Raw genomic sequence first — 15,000 nt, forward strand, 5'->3', positions numbered from 1 at the left:
TGGGAGGAAATAGACAGGTGGTCGATCGACCCAGGGAGAGTGCCGGAGCCCGCCTGGGATTCCATGGAGCAATGTGCAGAGGGATACCGGCGAATGAGGTTAGCACGACGCGGTAGGAAGCCCGAGAAGAAACCCCAAAAATTTCTTGGAGGGGGCTAAAGGGGAGTGTAGCTGGGTCAAGTAGGAGACTTGAGCCAACTCCCCCTGCTTACCGTAAGGAGCCAAGGATGGAACCAGAGCCGGTGAGGGCGGTATTGGAGGTGAGCGAGGTAGAGACTGTGAAGGATCTAATGGGGAAATTGGAGGAGAGAGTTATGAGGGAGGTGTTGTGTTGGTGTTGGAGGCACGACATCCGCCCGACAGAGCGTGTCAGGCATTTGATGTCACCTAAGTCAGCTCTCCATACTCGTCCTGAGGTGCGGGCTAGCCGTCTGGTGAAGACTGTGCCAGCCTCACGCACCAGGCCTCCTGTGCGCCTCCCTAGCCCTGCACTACCTGTGCCAGCTCAGCGCACCAGCTCTCCTGCGGCAGCCCCATGCACCAGCTCTCCTGTGCCGGCGCCACGTACCAGGCCTCCAGTTCCAGCACCCCGCACTCGCCTTGAGGTGCGTGCCCTCAGCCCAGTACCATCGGTGCCAACACCACGCACCAGGCTTCCAGTGCGTCTCCAGAGCCCTGTTCCTCCTCCACGCACTCTCCCTGTGGTGCGTGTCTCCAGCCCGGTACCTCCAGTTCCGGCACCACGCACCAGGCCTACTGTGCGCCTCAGCAGGTCTGAGCTGCCTGCCTGCCCAGCGCCGTCTGAGCTGCCTGCCTGCCCAGCGCCGTATGAGCTGCCCTCCAGTCATGAGCTGACCTCCAGTCATGAGCTGCCTTCCAGTCATGAGCTGCCCTCCAGTCATGAGCTGCTCTCCAGTCATGAGCTGCTCTCCAGTCATGAGCTGCCACTCAGTCCGGAGCTGCCATTCAGTCCGGACTGAGGGTGGAAGGCTGGTACTAATCTCTACAACCTCTGACCTCTGACAGACAACAGGACAGGGTGGAAGGCTGGTACTAATCATATTGACAGCTAGACACACGCATGTATACATTACATATACAACATGTACAATACAAAACGTACATTAAAACTTACTCAACAATCTACACACACATCCAATGACCCCTTTTACTGAGCAAGGTGTGTTGCTGCTAACCCAATGAGCTTTCTGAATAATCAGGTCTGTGACCATGTTAGTATTCAGTAGAAGAGGTGAGTTCTGTGCAGTGCTTTGTGGCAGTGTGTTTGAAGTAGGATTACACAGGATTTACCCCAGTGTTTTACCCAGGATTTACCTCAGTGTTTTACACAGGATTTACCTCAGTGTTTTACACAGGATTTACCCCAGTGTTTTACACAGGATTTACCTCAGTGTTTTACACAGGATTTACCTCAGTGTTTTACACAGGATTTACCTCAGTGTTTTACACAGGATTTACCCCAGTGTTTTACACAGGATTTACCCCAGTGTTTTACACAGGATTTACCCTAGTGTTTTACACATTATTTACCCCAGTGTTTTACACAGGATTTACCCCAGTGTTTTACACAGGATTTACCCCAGTGTTTTACACATGATTTACCCCAGTGTTTTACACAGGATTTACCTCAGTGTTTTACACAGGATTTACCCCAGTGTTTTACACATGATTTACCCCAGTGTTTTACACAGGATTTACCCCAGTGTTTTACACAGGATTTACCCCAGTGTTTTACCCAGGATTTACCCCAGTGTTTTACACAGGATTTACCCCAGTGTTTTACACAGGATTTACCCCAGTGTTTTACCCAGGATTTACCCCAGTGTTTTACCCAGGATTTACCCCAGTGTTTTACACATGATTTACCCCAGTGTTTTACACAGGATTTACCTCAGTGTTTTACACAGGATTTACCCCAGTGTTTTACACATGATTTACCCCAGTGTTTTACACAGGATTTACCTCAGTGTTTTACACAGGATTTACCTCAGTGTTTTACACAGGATTTACCTCAGTGTTTTACACAGGATTTACCCCAGTGTTTTACACAGGATTTACCTCAGTGTTTTACACAGGATTTACCTCAGTGTTTTACACAGGATTTACCTCAGTGTTTTACACAGGATTTACCCCAGTGTTTTACACAGGATTTACCCCAGTGTTTTACACAGGATTTACCCTAGTGTTTTACACATTATTTACCCCAGTGTTTTACACAGGATTTACCCCAGTGTTTTACACATGATTTACCCCAGTGTTTTACACATGATTTACCCCTGTGACGATTGTTCTCCTCCTCGTCTGAGGAGGAGCATGGATCGGACCAAAACGCAGCTTGTGTGGAATACATGATGAGGTTTAATTTAAACAAGACGAACACGTAACACACTTGAGAAATTACAAAATAACAAACGACGTAGACCGACCTGAACATGAGAACTACAGAACACGAAGAACGCACGAACAGGAACAGACTAGACAAACGAAACAGTCCCGTGTGGTAACAAACACTGACACGGAAGACAATCACCCACCAACAAACGATGTGAACAGCCTACCTTAATATGGTTCTCAATCAGAGGAAATGTCAAACACCTGCCCCTAATTGAGAACCATATCAGGCAACACATTGAACCCAACATAGAAACACATAACATAGACTACCCACCCAGCTCACGACATGACCAACTAAACACATACAAAAACAACGGAAAACAGGTCAGGAACGTGACAACCCCAGTGTTTTACACTGGAACCACCAAGACTCTACCTAGAGCTGGCCGCCCAGCCAGACTGAACAATCGGGGGAGAAGGGCCTTGGTCAGGGAGGTGACCAAGAGCCCGATGGTCACTGACAGAGCTCCAGAATTCCACTGTGGAGATGGGAGAACCTTCCAGAAGGACAACCATCTCTGCAGCACTCCACCAATCAGGCCTTTATGGTAGAGTGACCAGACGGAAGCCACTCCTCAGTAAAAAAAGCACATGAAAGCCTGCTTGGAGCTTGCCAAAAGACACCTAAAAGACACCTAAACAAGATTCTCTGGTCTGATGAAACCAAGATTCAACTCTTCGGGCCTTACTACTTGGTTACTTCTGGAAGAAACCTGGCACCATCCCTACGGTGAAGCATGGTGGTGGCAGCATCATGCTGTGGGTATGTTTTTAAGCGGCAGGGACTGGGAGACTAGTCAGGATCGAGGGAAAGATGAAAGGAGCAAAGTACAGAGAAATCCTTGATGAAAACCTGCTCCAGAGTGCTCAGGACCTCAGACTGGGGCGAAGGTTCACCTTCCAACAGGACAACAACCCTAAGCACAAGACAATAAGCGGCTTCGGCACAAGTCTCTGAATGTCCTTGAGTGGCCCAGCTAGAGGCCGGACTTGAACCCGATCGAACATCTCTGGAGAGACCTGAAAATAGCTTTGCAGCAACGCTCCCCATCCAACCTGACAGAGCTTGAGAGGATCTGCAGAGAAGAATGGGAGAAACTCCCCAAAACAGGTGTGCCAAGCTTGTAGCGTCATACCCATGCTTCAACAAAGTACTGAGTAAAGGGTCTGAATACTTATGTAAATGTGATATTTCATTTGAAAATAAAAATAAATTAAAATTAAAAAAATTCTACAAATCGTTTTGTGTTTGGTCATTATGGGGTATTATGTGTACATTGATGAGGGGGGAAAAAACTATTTAATTCATTTTAGAATAAGGCTGTAACGTAACAAAATGTGGAAAAAGTCAAGGGGTCTGAATACTCTTCAAAGGCACCGTATACATGATAAATTTCATACATTATAAAGTATCAATGTCAAGGAAGCTGTTCTTAATGTTTTGTCCACTCAGTGTGCAGTATCAATGTTAAGGAAGCTGTTCCTAATGTTTTGTCCACTCAGTGTGCAGTATCAATGTTAGGAAGCTGTACTTAATGTTTTGTCCACTCAGTGTGCAGTATCAATGTCAGGAAGCTGTTCTTAATGTTTTGTCCACTCAGTGTGCAGTATCAATGTTAAGGAAGCTGTTCTTAATGTTTTGTCCACTCAGTGTGCAGTATCAATGTCAGGAAGCTGTTCTTAATGTTTTGTACACTCAGTGTGCAGTATCAATGTTAGGAAGCTGTTCCTAATGTTTTGTCCACTCAGTGTGCAGTATCAATGTTAAGGAAGCTGTTCTTAATGTTTTGTCCACTCAGTGTGCAGTATCAATGTTAAGGAAGCTGTACTTAATGTTTTGTCCACTCAGTGTGCAGTATCAATGTCAGGAAGCTGTTCTTAATGTTTTGTCCACTCAGTGTGCAGTATCAATGTTAAGGAAGCTGTTCTTAATGTTTTGTCCACTCAGTGTGCAGTATCAATGTCAGGAAGCTGTTCTTAATGTTTTGTACACTCAGTGTGCAGTATCAATGTTAGGAAGCTGTTCCTAATGTTTTGTCCACTCAGTGTGCAGTATCAATGTTAAGGAAGCTGTTCTTAATGTTTTGTCCACTCAGTGTGCAGTATCAATGTTAAGGAAGCTGTACTTAATGTTTTGTCCACTCAGTGTGCAGTATCAATGTCAGGAAGCTGTTCTTAATGTTTTGATCACTCAGTGTGCAGTATCAATGTCAAGGAAGCTGTTCTTAATGTTTTGTCCACTCAGTGTGCAGTATCAATGTCAAGGAAGCTGTTCTTAATGTTTTGTCCACTCAGTGTGCAGTATCAATGTTAGGAAGCTGTACTTAATGTTTTGTCCACTCAGTGTGCAGTATCAATGTTAGGAAGCTGTTCTTAATGTTTTGTCCACTCAGTGTGCAGTATCAATGTTAAGGAAGCTGTTCCTAATGTTTTGTCCACTCAGTGTGCAGTATCAATGTCAGGAAGCTGTTCTTAATGTTTTGTCCACTACAGTTAGTACATACATTTACATACCTCGGGCAAGATAGCGGCCAATAAGACATTTAGACAATACAAAATACACAATCAGAAGCTTAGAGCCACACTATGGGAGTCACAACCTCTGACCTCTGACCTCTGACAGACAACAGGACAGGGTGGAAGGCTGGTACTAATCTCTACAACCTCTGACCTCTGACAGACAACAGGACAGGGTGGAAGGCTGGTACTAATCTCTACAACCTCTGACCTCTGACCTCTGACAGACAACAGGACAGGGTGGAAGGCTGGTACTAATCTCTACAACCTCTGACCTCTGACCTCTGACAGACAACAGGACAGGGTGGAAGGCTGGTACTAATCTCTACAACCTCTGACCTCTGACAGCCAACAGGACAGGGTGGAAGGCTGGTACTAATCTCTACAACCTCTGACCTCTGACAGACAACAGGACAGGGTGGAAGGCTGGTACTAATCTCTACAACCTCTGACCTCTGACAGACAACAGGACAGGGTGGAAGGCTGGTACTAATCTCTACAACCTCTGACCTCTGACAGACAACAGGACAGGGTGGAAGGCTGGTACTAATCTCTACAACCTCTGACCTCTGACCTCTGACAGACAACAGGACAGGGTGGAAGGCTGGTACTAATCTCTACAACCTCTGACCTCTGACCTCTGACAGACAACAGGACAGGGTGGAAGGCTGGTACTAATCTCTACAACCTCTGACCTCTGACAGACAACAGGACAGGGTGGAAGGCTGGTACTAATCTCTACAACCTCTGACCTCTGACAGACATCAGGACAGGGTGGAAGGCTGGTATTAATCTCTACAACCTCTGACCTCTGACAGACAACAGGACAGGGTGGAAGGCTGGTACTAATCTCTACAACCTCTGACCTCTGACCTCTGACAGACAACAGGACAGGGTGGAAGGCTGGTACTAATCTCTACAACCTCTGACCTCTGACCTCTGACAGACAACAGGACAGGGTGGAAGGCTGGTACTAATCTCTACAACCTCTGACCTCTGACCTCTGACAGACAACAGGACAGGGTGGAAGGCTGGTACTAATCTCTACAACCTCTGACCTCTGACAGACAACAGGACAGGGTGGAAGGCTGGTACTAATCTCTACAACCTCTGACCTCTGACAGACAACAGGACAGGGTGGAAGGCTGGTACTAATCTCTACAACCTCTGACCTCTGACAGACAACAGGACAGGGTGGAAGGCTGGTACTAATCTCTACAACCTCTGACCTCTGACAGACAACAGGACAGGGTGGAAGGCTGGTACTAATCTCTAGAACCTCTGACCTCTGACCTCTGACAGACAACAGGACAGGGTGGAAGGCTGGTACTAATCTCTACAACCTCTGACCTCTGACCTCTGACAGACAACAGGACAGAGTGGAAGGCTGGTACTAATCTCTACAACCTCTGACCTCTGACCTCTGACAGACAACAGGACAGGGTGGAAGGCTGGTATTAATCTCTACAACCTCTGACCTCTGACAGACAACAGGACAGGGTGGAAGGCTGGTACTAATCTCTACAACCTCTGACCTCTGACAGACAACAGGACAGGGTGGAAGGCTGGTACTAATCTCTACAACCTCTGACCTCTGACAGACAACAGGACAGGGTGGAAGGCTGGTACTAATCTCTACAACCTCTGACCTCTGACAGACAACAGGACAGGGTGGAAGGCTGGTACTAATCTCTACAACCTCTGACCTCTGACCTCTGACAGACAACAGGACAGGGTGGAAGGCTGGTACTAATCTCTACAACCTCTGACCTCTGACAGACAACAGGACAGGGTGAAAGGCTGGTACTAATCTCTACAACCTCTGACCTCTGACAGACAACAGGACAGGGTGGAAGGCTGGTACTAATCTCTACAACCTCTGACCTCTGACAGACAACAGGACAGAGTGGAAGGCTGGTACTAATCTCTACAACCTCTGACCTCTGACCTCTGACAGACAACAGGACAGGGTGGAAGGCTGGTACTAATCTCTACAACCTCTGACCTCTGACCTCTGACAGACAACAGGACAGGGTGAAAGGCTGGTACTAATCTCTACAACCTCTGACCTCTGACAGACAACAGGACAGGGTGGAAGGCTGGTACTAATCTCTACAACCTCTGACCTCTGACCTCTGACAGACAACAGGACAGGGTGAAAGGCTGGTACTAATCTCTACAACCGCTGACCTCTGACAGACAACAGGACAGGGTGGAAGGCTGGTACTAATCTCTACAACCTCTGACCTCTGACAGACAACAGGACAGAGTGGAAGGCTGGTACTAATCTCTACAACCTCTGACCTCTGACCTCTGACAGACAACAGGACAGGGTGGAAGGCTGGTACTAATCTCTACAACCTCTGACCTCTGACCTCTGACAGACAACAGGACAGGGTGAAAGGCTGGTACTAATCTCTACAACCTCTGACCTCTGACAGACAACAGGACAGGGTGGAAGGCTGGTACTAATCTCTACAACCTCTGACCTCTGACCTCTGACAGACAACAGGACAGGGTGAAAGGCTGGTACTAATCTCTACAACCTCTGACCTCTGACAGACAACAGGACAGGGTGGAAGGCTGGTACTAATCTCTACAACCTCTGACCTCTGACCTCTGACAGACAACAGGACAGGGTGGAAGGCTGGTACTAATCTCTACAACCTCTGACCTCTGACCTCTGACAGACAACAGGACAGAGTGGAAGGCTGGTACTAATCTCTACAACCTCTGACCTCTGACCTCTGACAGACAACAGGACAGGGTGGAAGGCTGGTATTAATCTCTACAACCTCTGACCTCTGACAGACAACAGGACAGGGTGGAAGGCTGGTACTAATCTCTACAACCTCTGACCTCTGACAGACAACAGGACAGGGTGGAAGGCTGGTACTAATCTCTACAACCTCTGACCTCTGACAGACAACAGGACAGGGTGGAAGGCTGGTACTAATCTCTACAACCTCTGACCTCTGACAGACAACAGGACAGGGTGGAAGGCTGGTACTAATCTCTACAACCTCTGACCTCTGACCTCTGACAGACAACAGGACAGGGTGGAAGGCTGGTACTAATCTCTACAACCTCTGACCTCTGACAGACAACAGGACAGGGTGAAAGGCTGGTACTAATCTCTACAACCTCTGACCTCTGACAGACAACAGGACAGGGTGGAAGGCTGGTACTAATCTCTACAACCTCTGACCTCTGACAGACAACAGGACAGAGTGGAAGGCTGGTACTAATCTCTACAACCTCTGACCTCTGACAGACAACAGGACAGGGTGGAAGGCTGGTACTAATCTCTACAACCTCTGACCTCTGACAGACAACAGGACAGAGTGGAAGGCTGGTACTAATCTCTACAACCTCTGACCTCTGACCTCTGACAGACAACAGGACAGGGTGGAAGGCTGGTACTAATCTCTACAACCTCTGACCTCTGACCTCTGACAGACAACAGGACAGGGTGAAAGGCTGGTACTAATCTCTACAACCTCTGACCTCTGACCTCTGACAGACAACAGGACAGGGTGGAAGGCTGGTACTAATCTCTACAACCTCTGACCTCTGACCTCTGACAGACAACAGGACAGGGTGGAAGGCTGGTACTAATCTCTACAACCTCTGACCTCTGACCTCTGACAGACAACAGGACAGGGTGAAAGGCTGGTACTAATCTCTACAACCTCTGACCTCTGACAGACAACAGGACAGGGTGGAAGGCTGGTACTAATCTCTACAACCTCTGATCTCTGACCTCTGACAGACAACAGGACAGGGTGGAAGGCTGGTACTAATCTCTACAACCTCTGACCTCTGACAGACAACAGGACAGAGTGGAAGGCTGGTACTAATCTCTACAACCTCTGACCTCTGACAGACAACAGGACAGGGTGGAAGGCTGGTACTAATCTCTACAACCTCTGACCTCTGACAGACAACAGGACAGAGTGGAAGGCTGGTACTAATCTCTACAACCTCTGACCTCTGACCTCTGACAGACAACAGGACAGGGTGGAAGGCTGGTACTAATCTCTACAACCTCTGACCTCTGACCTCTGACAGACAACAGGACAGGGTGGAAGGCTGTACTAATCTCTACAACCTCTGACCTCTGACCTCTGACAGACAACAGGACAGGGTGGAAGGCTGGTACTAATCTCTACAACCTCTGACCTCTGACCTCTGACAGACAACAGGACAGGGTGGAAGGCTGGTACTAATCTCTACAACCTCTGACCTCTGACAGACAACAGGACAGAGTGGAAGGCTGGTACTAATCTCTACAACCTCTGACCTCTGACAGACAACAGGACAGGGTGGAAGGCTGGTACTAATCTCTACAACCTCTGACCTCTGACAGACAACAGGACAGGGTGAAAGACTGGTACTAATCTCTACAACCTCTGACCTCTGACAGACAACAGGACAGGGTGGAAGGCTGGTACTAATCTCTACAACCTCTGACCTCTGACAGACAACAGGACAGGGTGGAAGGCTGGTACTAATCTTATTGACAGCTAGACACACGCATGTATACATTACATATACAACATGTACAATACAAAACGTACATTAAAACTTACTCAACAATCTACACACACATCCAATGACCCCTTTTACTGAACAAGGTGTGTTGTTGCTAACCCAATGAGCTTTCTGAATAATCAGGTCTGTGACCATGTTAGTATTCAGTGGAAGAGGTGAGTTCTGTGCAGTGCTTTGTGGTAGTGTGTTTGAAGTAGGATTACACAGGATTTACCTCAGTGTTTTACACAGGATTTACCTCAGTGTTTTACACAGGATTTACCTCAGTGTTTTACACATGATTTACCTCAGTGTTTTACACAGGATTTACCTCAGTGTTTTACACAGGATTTACCCCAGTGTTTTACACAGGATTTACCTCAGTGTTTTACACAGGATTTACCCCAGTGTTTTACCCAGGATTTACCTCAGTGTTTTACCCAGGATTTACACCAGTGTTTTACACAGGATTTACCCCAGTGTTTTACCCAGGATTTACCCCAGTGTTTTACCCAGGATTTACCCCAGTGTTTTACCCAGGATTTACCCCGGTGTTTTACACAGGATTTACCTCAGTGTTTTACACATGATTTACCTCAGTGTTTTACACATGATTTACCCCAGTGTTTTACACAGGATTTACCCCAGTGTTTTACCCAGGATTTACCTCAGTGTTTTACACAGGATTTACCTCAGTGTTTTACACAGGATTTACCTCAGTGTTTTACCCAGGATTTACCCCAGTGTTTTACCCAGGATTTACCCCAGTGTTTTACACAGGATTTACACCAGTGTTTTACCCAGGATTTACCCCAGTGTTTTACACAGGATTTACCCCCGTGTTTTACACAGGATTTACCTCAGTGTTTTACACATGATTTACCCCAGTGTTTTACACAGGATTTACCCCAGTATTTTACACAGGATTTACCCCAGTTTTTTACCCAAAATACTCATCAGACTTGTCTGTTTCCATCTAGGCAGGCCGGCACCCGTGTCTCACTGGGCCACAGGCCACCGGTACTTTTCCGCTGCCATTTATAGAACTATGGCTAGCTGTGTGGACTTTAACAAATCAGTTGATTCTCACAAAGCAACTGATTTTGATTATGCAGAAATGATTGATTCTCACAGTCAGCCCTAGCAACGGAAACACAATTGCACTAGAGTTAACATTAAAATAGAACACAGGCTAGGGGATAACCTAGTCAGACACACAACTGAATCCATTCAGTCAACGTGTGTCCTCTGCATTTAATGCAACCCCTCGGAACCAGAAAGGATTTGCCTTAATCAAGGTCATCGGCGTACAGGAAGTAGTTGTTGGGGTTAATTAATGCAACCCCTCGGAACCAGAAAGGATTTGCCTTAATCAAGGTCATCAGCGTACAGGAAGTAGTTGTTGGGGTTAATTGCCTTGCTCAAGAGCAGATTCTGTCACCTTGCCAGCTCAGGGATTTGAACCGGCAACCTTCAGGTTACCGGCCCAGTTGCTCTTAACCACTAGGCTACCTGCCACCACTAGAGTTTTTCTTTCCGGTGTGATTACTACCTCTGAGGGTTTAGCGCTTGAGGTAGTCACCTCATACAAGTACTTGGGAGTAGGGCTAGACGGTGTACTGTCCTTCTCTCAGCACATATCAAAGCTGCAGGATAAAGTTAAATCTAGACTTGGTTTCCTCTATTGTAATCACTCCTCTTTCACCCCAGCTGCCAAACTAACCCTGATTCAGATGACCATCCTACCCATGCTAGATGACGGAGACATAATTTATAGATCGGCAGGTAAGGGTGCTCTCGAGCGACTAGATGTTCTTTACCATTCGGCCATCAGATTTGCCACCAATGCTCCTTATAGGACACATCACTGCACTCTATACTCCTCTGTAAACTGGTCATCTCTGTATTCCCGTCGCAAGACCCACTGGTTGATGCTTATTTATAAAACCCTCTTAGGCCTCACTCACCCCTATATGAGATATCTACTGCAGCCCTCATAAACCCCTACCTAGATGTCATACCATAACCCCTACCTGGATGTCATACCATAACCCCTACCTGGATGTCACACCATAACCCCTACCTGGATGTCACACCATAACCCCTACCTAGATGTCATACCATAAACCCTACCTAGATGTCATACCATAAACCCTACCTGGATGTCCTACCATAACCCCTACCTGGATGGCATTACCCCTACCTGGATGTCCTACCATAACCCCTACCTGGATGTCCTACCATAACCCCTACCTGGATGTCACACCATAACCCCTACCTAGATGTCCTACCATAACCCCTACCTAGATGTCATACCATAACCCCTACCTGGATGTCCTACCATAAACCCTACCTGGATGTCCTACCATAACCCCTACCTAGATGTCCTACCATAACCCCTACCTAGATGTCATACCATTACCCCTACCTGGATGTCCTACCATAACCCCTACCTGGATGTCCTACCATAACCCCTACCTGGATGTCCTACCATAACCCCTACCTAGATGTCCTACCATAACCCCTACCTAGATGTCATACCATTACCCCTACCTGGATGTCCTACCATAACCCCTACCTGGATGTCCTACCATAACCCCTACCTGGATGTCCTACCATAACCCCTACCTGGATGTCACACCATAACCCCTACCTGGATGTCACACCATAACCCCTACCTGGATGATCCTACCATAACCCCTACCTGGATGTCATACCATACCCCCTACCTGGATGTCACACCATAACCCCTACCTAGATGTCATACCATAACCCCTACCTGGATGTCATACCATAACCCCTACCTGGATGTCACACCATAACCCCTACCTGGATGTTATGCCATTACCCCTACCTGGATGTCCTACCATAACCCCTACCTGGATGTTATACCATAACCCTACCTGGATGTCCTACCATAACCCCTACCTGGATGTCCTACCATAACCCCTACCTGGATGTCATACCATAACCCCCTACCTGGATGTCATACCATAACCCCTACCTGGATGTCATACCATAAACCCTACCTGGATGTCATACCATAAACCCTACCTGGATGTCATACCATAAACCCTACCTGGATGTCATACCATAACCCCTACCTGGATGTCATACCATAAACCCTACCTGGATGTCATACCATAACCCCTACCTGGATGTCATTACCCCTACCTGGATGTCCTACCATAACCCCTACCTGGATGTTATACCATAACCCCTACCTGGATGTCATTACCCCTACCTGGATGTCCTACCATAAACCCTACCTGGATGTCATACCATAACCCCTACCTGGATGTCACACCATAACCCCTACCTGGATGGCATTACCCCTACCTGGATGTTATACCATAACCCCTACCTGGATGTCCTACCATAACCCCTACCTGGATGTTATACCATAACCCCTACCTGGATGTCCTACCATAACCCCTACCTGGATGTCACACCATAACCCTACCTGGATGTTATACCATACCCCCTACCTGGATGTCCTACCATAACCCCTACCTGGATGTCCTACCATAACCCTACCTGGATGTTATACCATAACCCCCTACCTGGATGTTATACCATAACCCCCTACCTGGATGTTATACCATAACCCTACCTGGATGTTATACCATAACCCTACCTGGATGTTATACCATAACCCCCTACCTGGATGTCATACCATAACCCCTACCTGGATGTTATACCATAACCCCTACCTGGATGTCATACCATACCCCCTACCTGGATGTCATACCATAACCCTACCTGGATGTCCTACCATAACCCCTACCTGGATGTCATACCATAACCCCTACCTGGATGTTATACCATAACCCCCTACCTGGATGTCACACCATAACCCCCTACCTGGATGTCATACCATAACCCCTACCTGGATGTCATACCATAACCCCCTACCTGGATGTCCTACCATAACCCCTACCTGGATGTCATACCATAACCCCTACCTGGATGTTATACCATAACCCCCTACCTGGATGTCATACCATAACCCCTACCTGGATGTCATACCATAACCCCTACCTGGATGTCATACCATACCCCCTACCTGGATGGCATTACCCCTACCTGGATGTCATACCATACCCCCTACCTGGATGTCATACCATAACCCCTACCTGGATGTCATACCATAACCCCTACCTGGATGTCATACCATAACCCCTACCTAGATGTCATACCATAAACCCTACCTAGATGTCATACCATAAACCCTACCTAGATGTCATACCATAACCCCTACCTGGATGTCACACCATAACCCCCTACCTGGATGTTATACCATAACCCCTACCTGGATGTCATACCATAACCCCTACCTGGATGTCCTACCATAACCCCTACCTGGATGTCCTACCATAACCCCTACCTGGATGTCCTACCATAACCCCTACCTGGATGTCCTACCATAACCCCTACCTGGATGTCCTACCATAACCCCTACCTGGATGTCCTACCATAACCCCTACCTGGATGTCCTACCATAACCCCTACCTGGATGTCATACCATAACCCCTACCTGGATGTCATACCATAACCCCTACCTGGATGTGGTGGACGATGGCTTTGAACTGGGACGACCTCTCCATCCAGGTGTTGACCAGCTCCATGGCCCGGTCAAAGTTCTTCACGTACTCTCCGTACATCTTCAGGAAGGGGGCTAGCTTCTGCAGGATGTCCCCGATGCGCGGGTTCAAATCCCTGGGGGAGAGAGAGGAGAGGTCAGTGTTAGAGGGAGTTGGTGTGTGGGGGTGCTTGTGTGTGTGGCGGGAGAGCTGTGGGCGGAGTAGGTAAGTCCGGGCCAGGGTTATGGTCAGAGAGAGGGAAAGCTAGTGGGAGCTTAATGACTCTAAGAAGTCTCTTTCCTGGAACCCCTGAATCCATGGATTCTGGGCTGTTAGGGTTAGAGGTAGGCCCTGGGTCAGGGTCAGGGCTAGTCTAGGGTTAGAGGTAGGCCCTGGGTCAGGGCTAGTCTAGGGTTAGAGGTAGGCCCTGGGTCAGGGCTAGTCTAGGGTTAGAGGTAGGTCCTGGGTCAGGGCTAGTCTAGGGTTAGAGGTAGGTCCTGGGTCAGGTCTAGTCTAGGGTTAGAGGTAGGTCCTGGGTCAGGGTCAGGGTTAGTCTAGGGTTAGAGGTAGGCCCTGGGTCAGGGTCAGGGCTAGTCTAGGGTTAGAGGTAGGCCCTGGGTCAGGGTTAGTCTAGGGTTAGAGGAAGGCCCTGGGTCAGGGTTAGTCTAGGGTTAGAGGTATGTCCTGGGTCAGGGCTAGTCTAGGGTTAGAGGTAGGCCCTGGGTCAGGGTTAGTCTAGGGTTAGAGGTAGGCCCTGGGTCAGGGTCAGGGTTAGTCTAGGGTTAGAGGTAGGCCCTGGGTCACGGTTAGAGGTAGGCCCTGGGTCAGGGCTAGTCTAGGGTTAGAGGTAGGCCCTGGGTCAGGGTTAGTCTAGGGTTAGAGGTATGCCCTGGGTCAGGGCTAGTCTAGGGTTAGAGGTAGGCCCTGGGTCAGGGTTAGTCTAGGGTTAGAG

The 15,000-nt window shown here is 48.0% G+C and overlaps 1 protein-coding gene across 1 annotated transcript in view; it reads right to left on the minus strand.

Annotated features, from left to right (window-relative positions):
- Positions 1-15,000, minus strand: part of fgd1 (FYVE, RhoGEF and PH domain containing 1) — a 56,144-nt gene that overhangs the window by 21,713 nt on the left and 19,431 nt on the right. Inside the window, exon 6 of the mRNA XM_039008695.1 lies at positions 14,028-14,184. Within this exon, the coding sequence (XP_038864623.1) occupies positions 14,028-14,184 (157 nt within the window). The remainder of the gene's footprint in view (positions 1-14,027; positions 14,185-15,000) is intronic.

Source organism: Salvelinus namaycush, chromosome 14 (genome assembly GCF_016432855.1).
Source record: "Salvelinus namaycush isolate Seneca chromosome 14, SaNama_1.0, whole genome shotgun sequence".
NCBI lineage: Eukaryota > Metazoa > Chordata > Actinopteri > Salmoniformes > Salmonidae > Salvelinus > Salvelinus namaycush.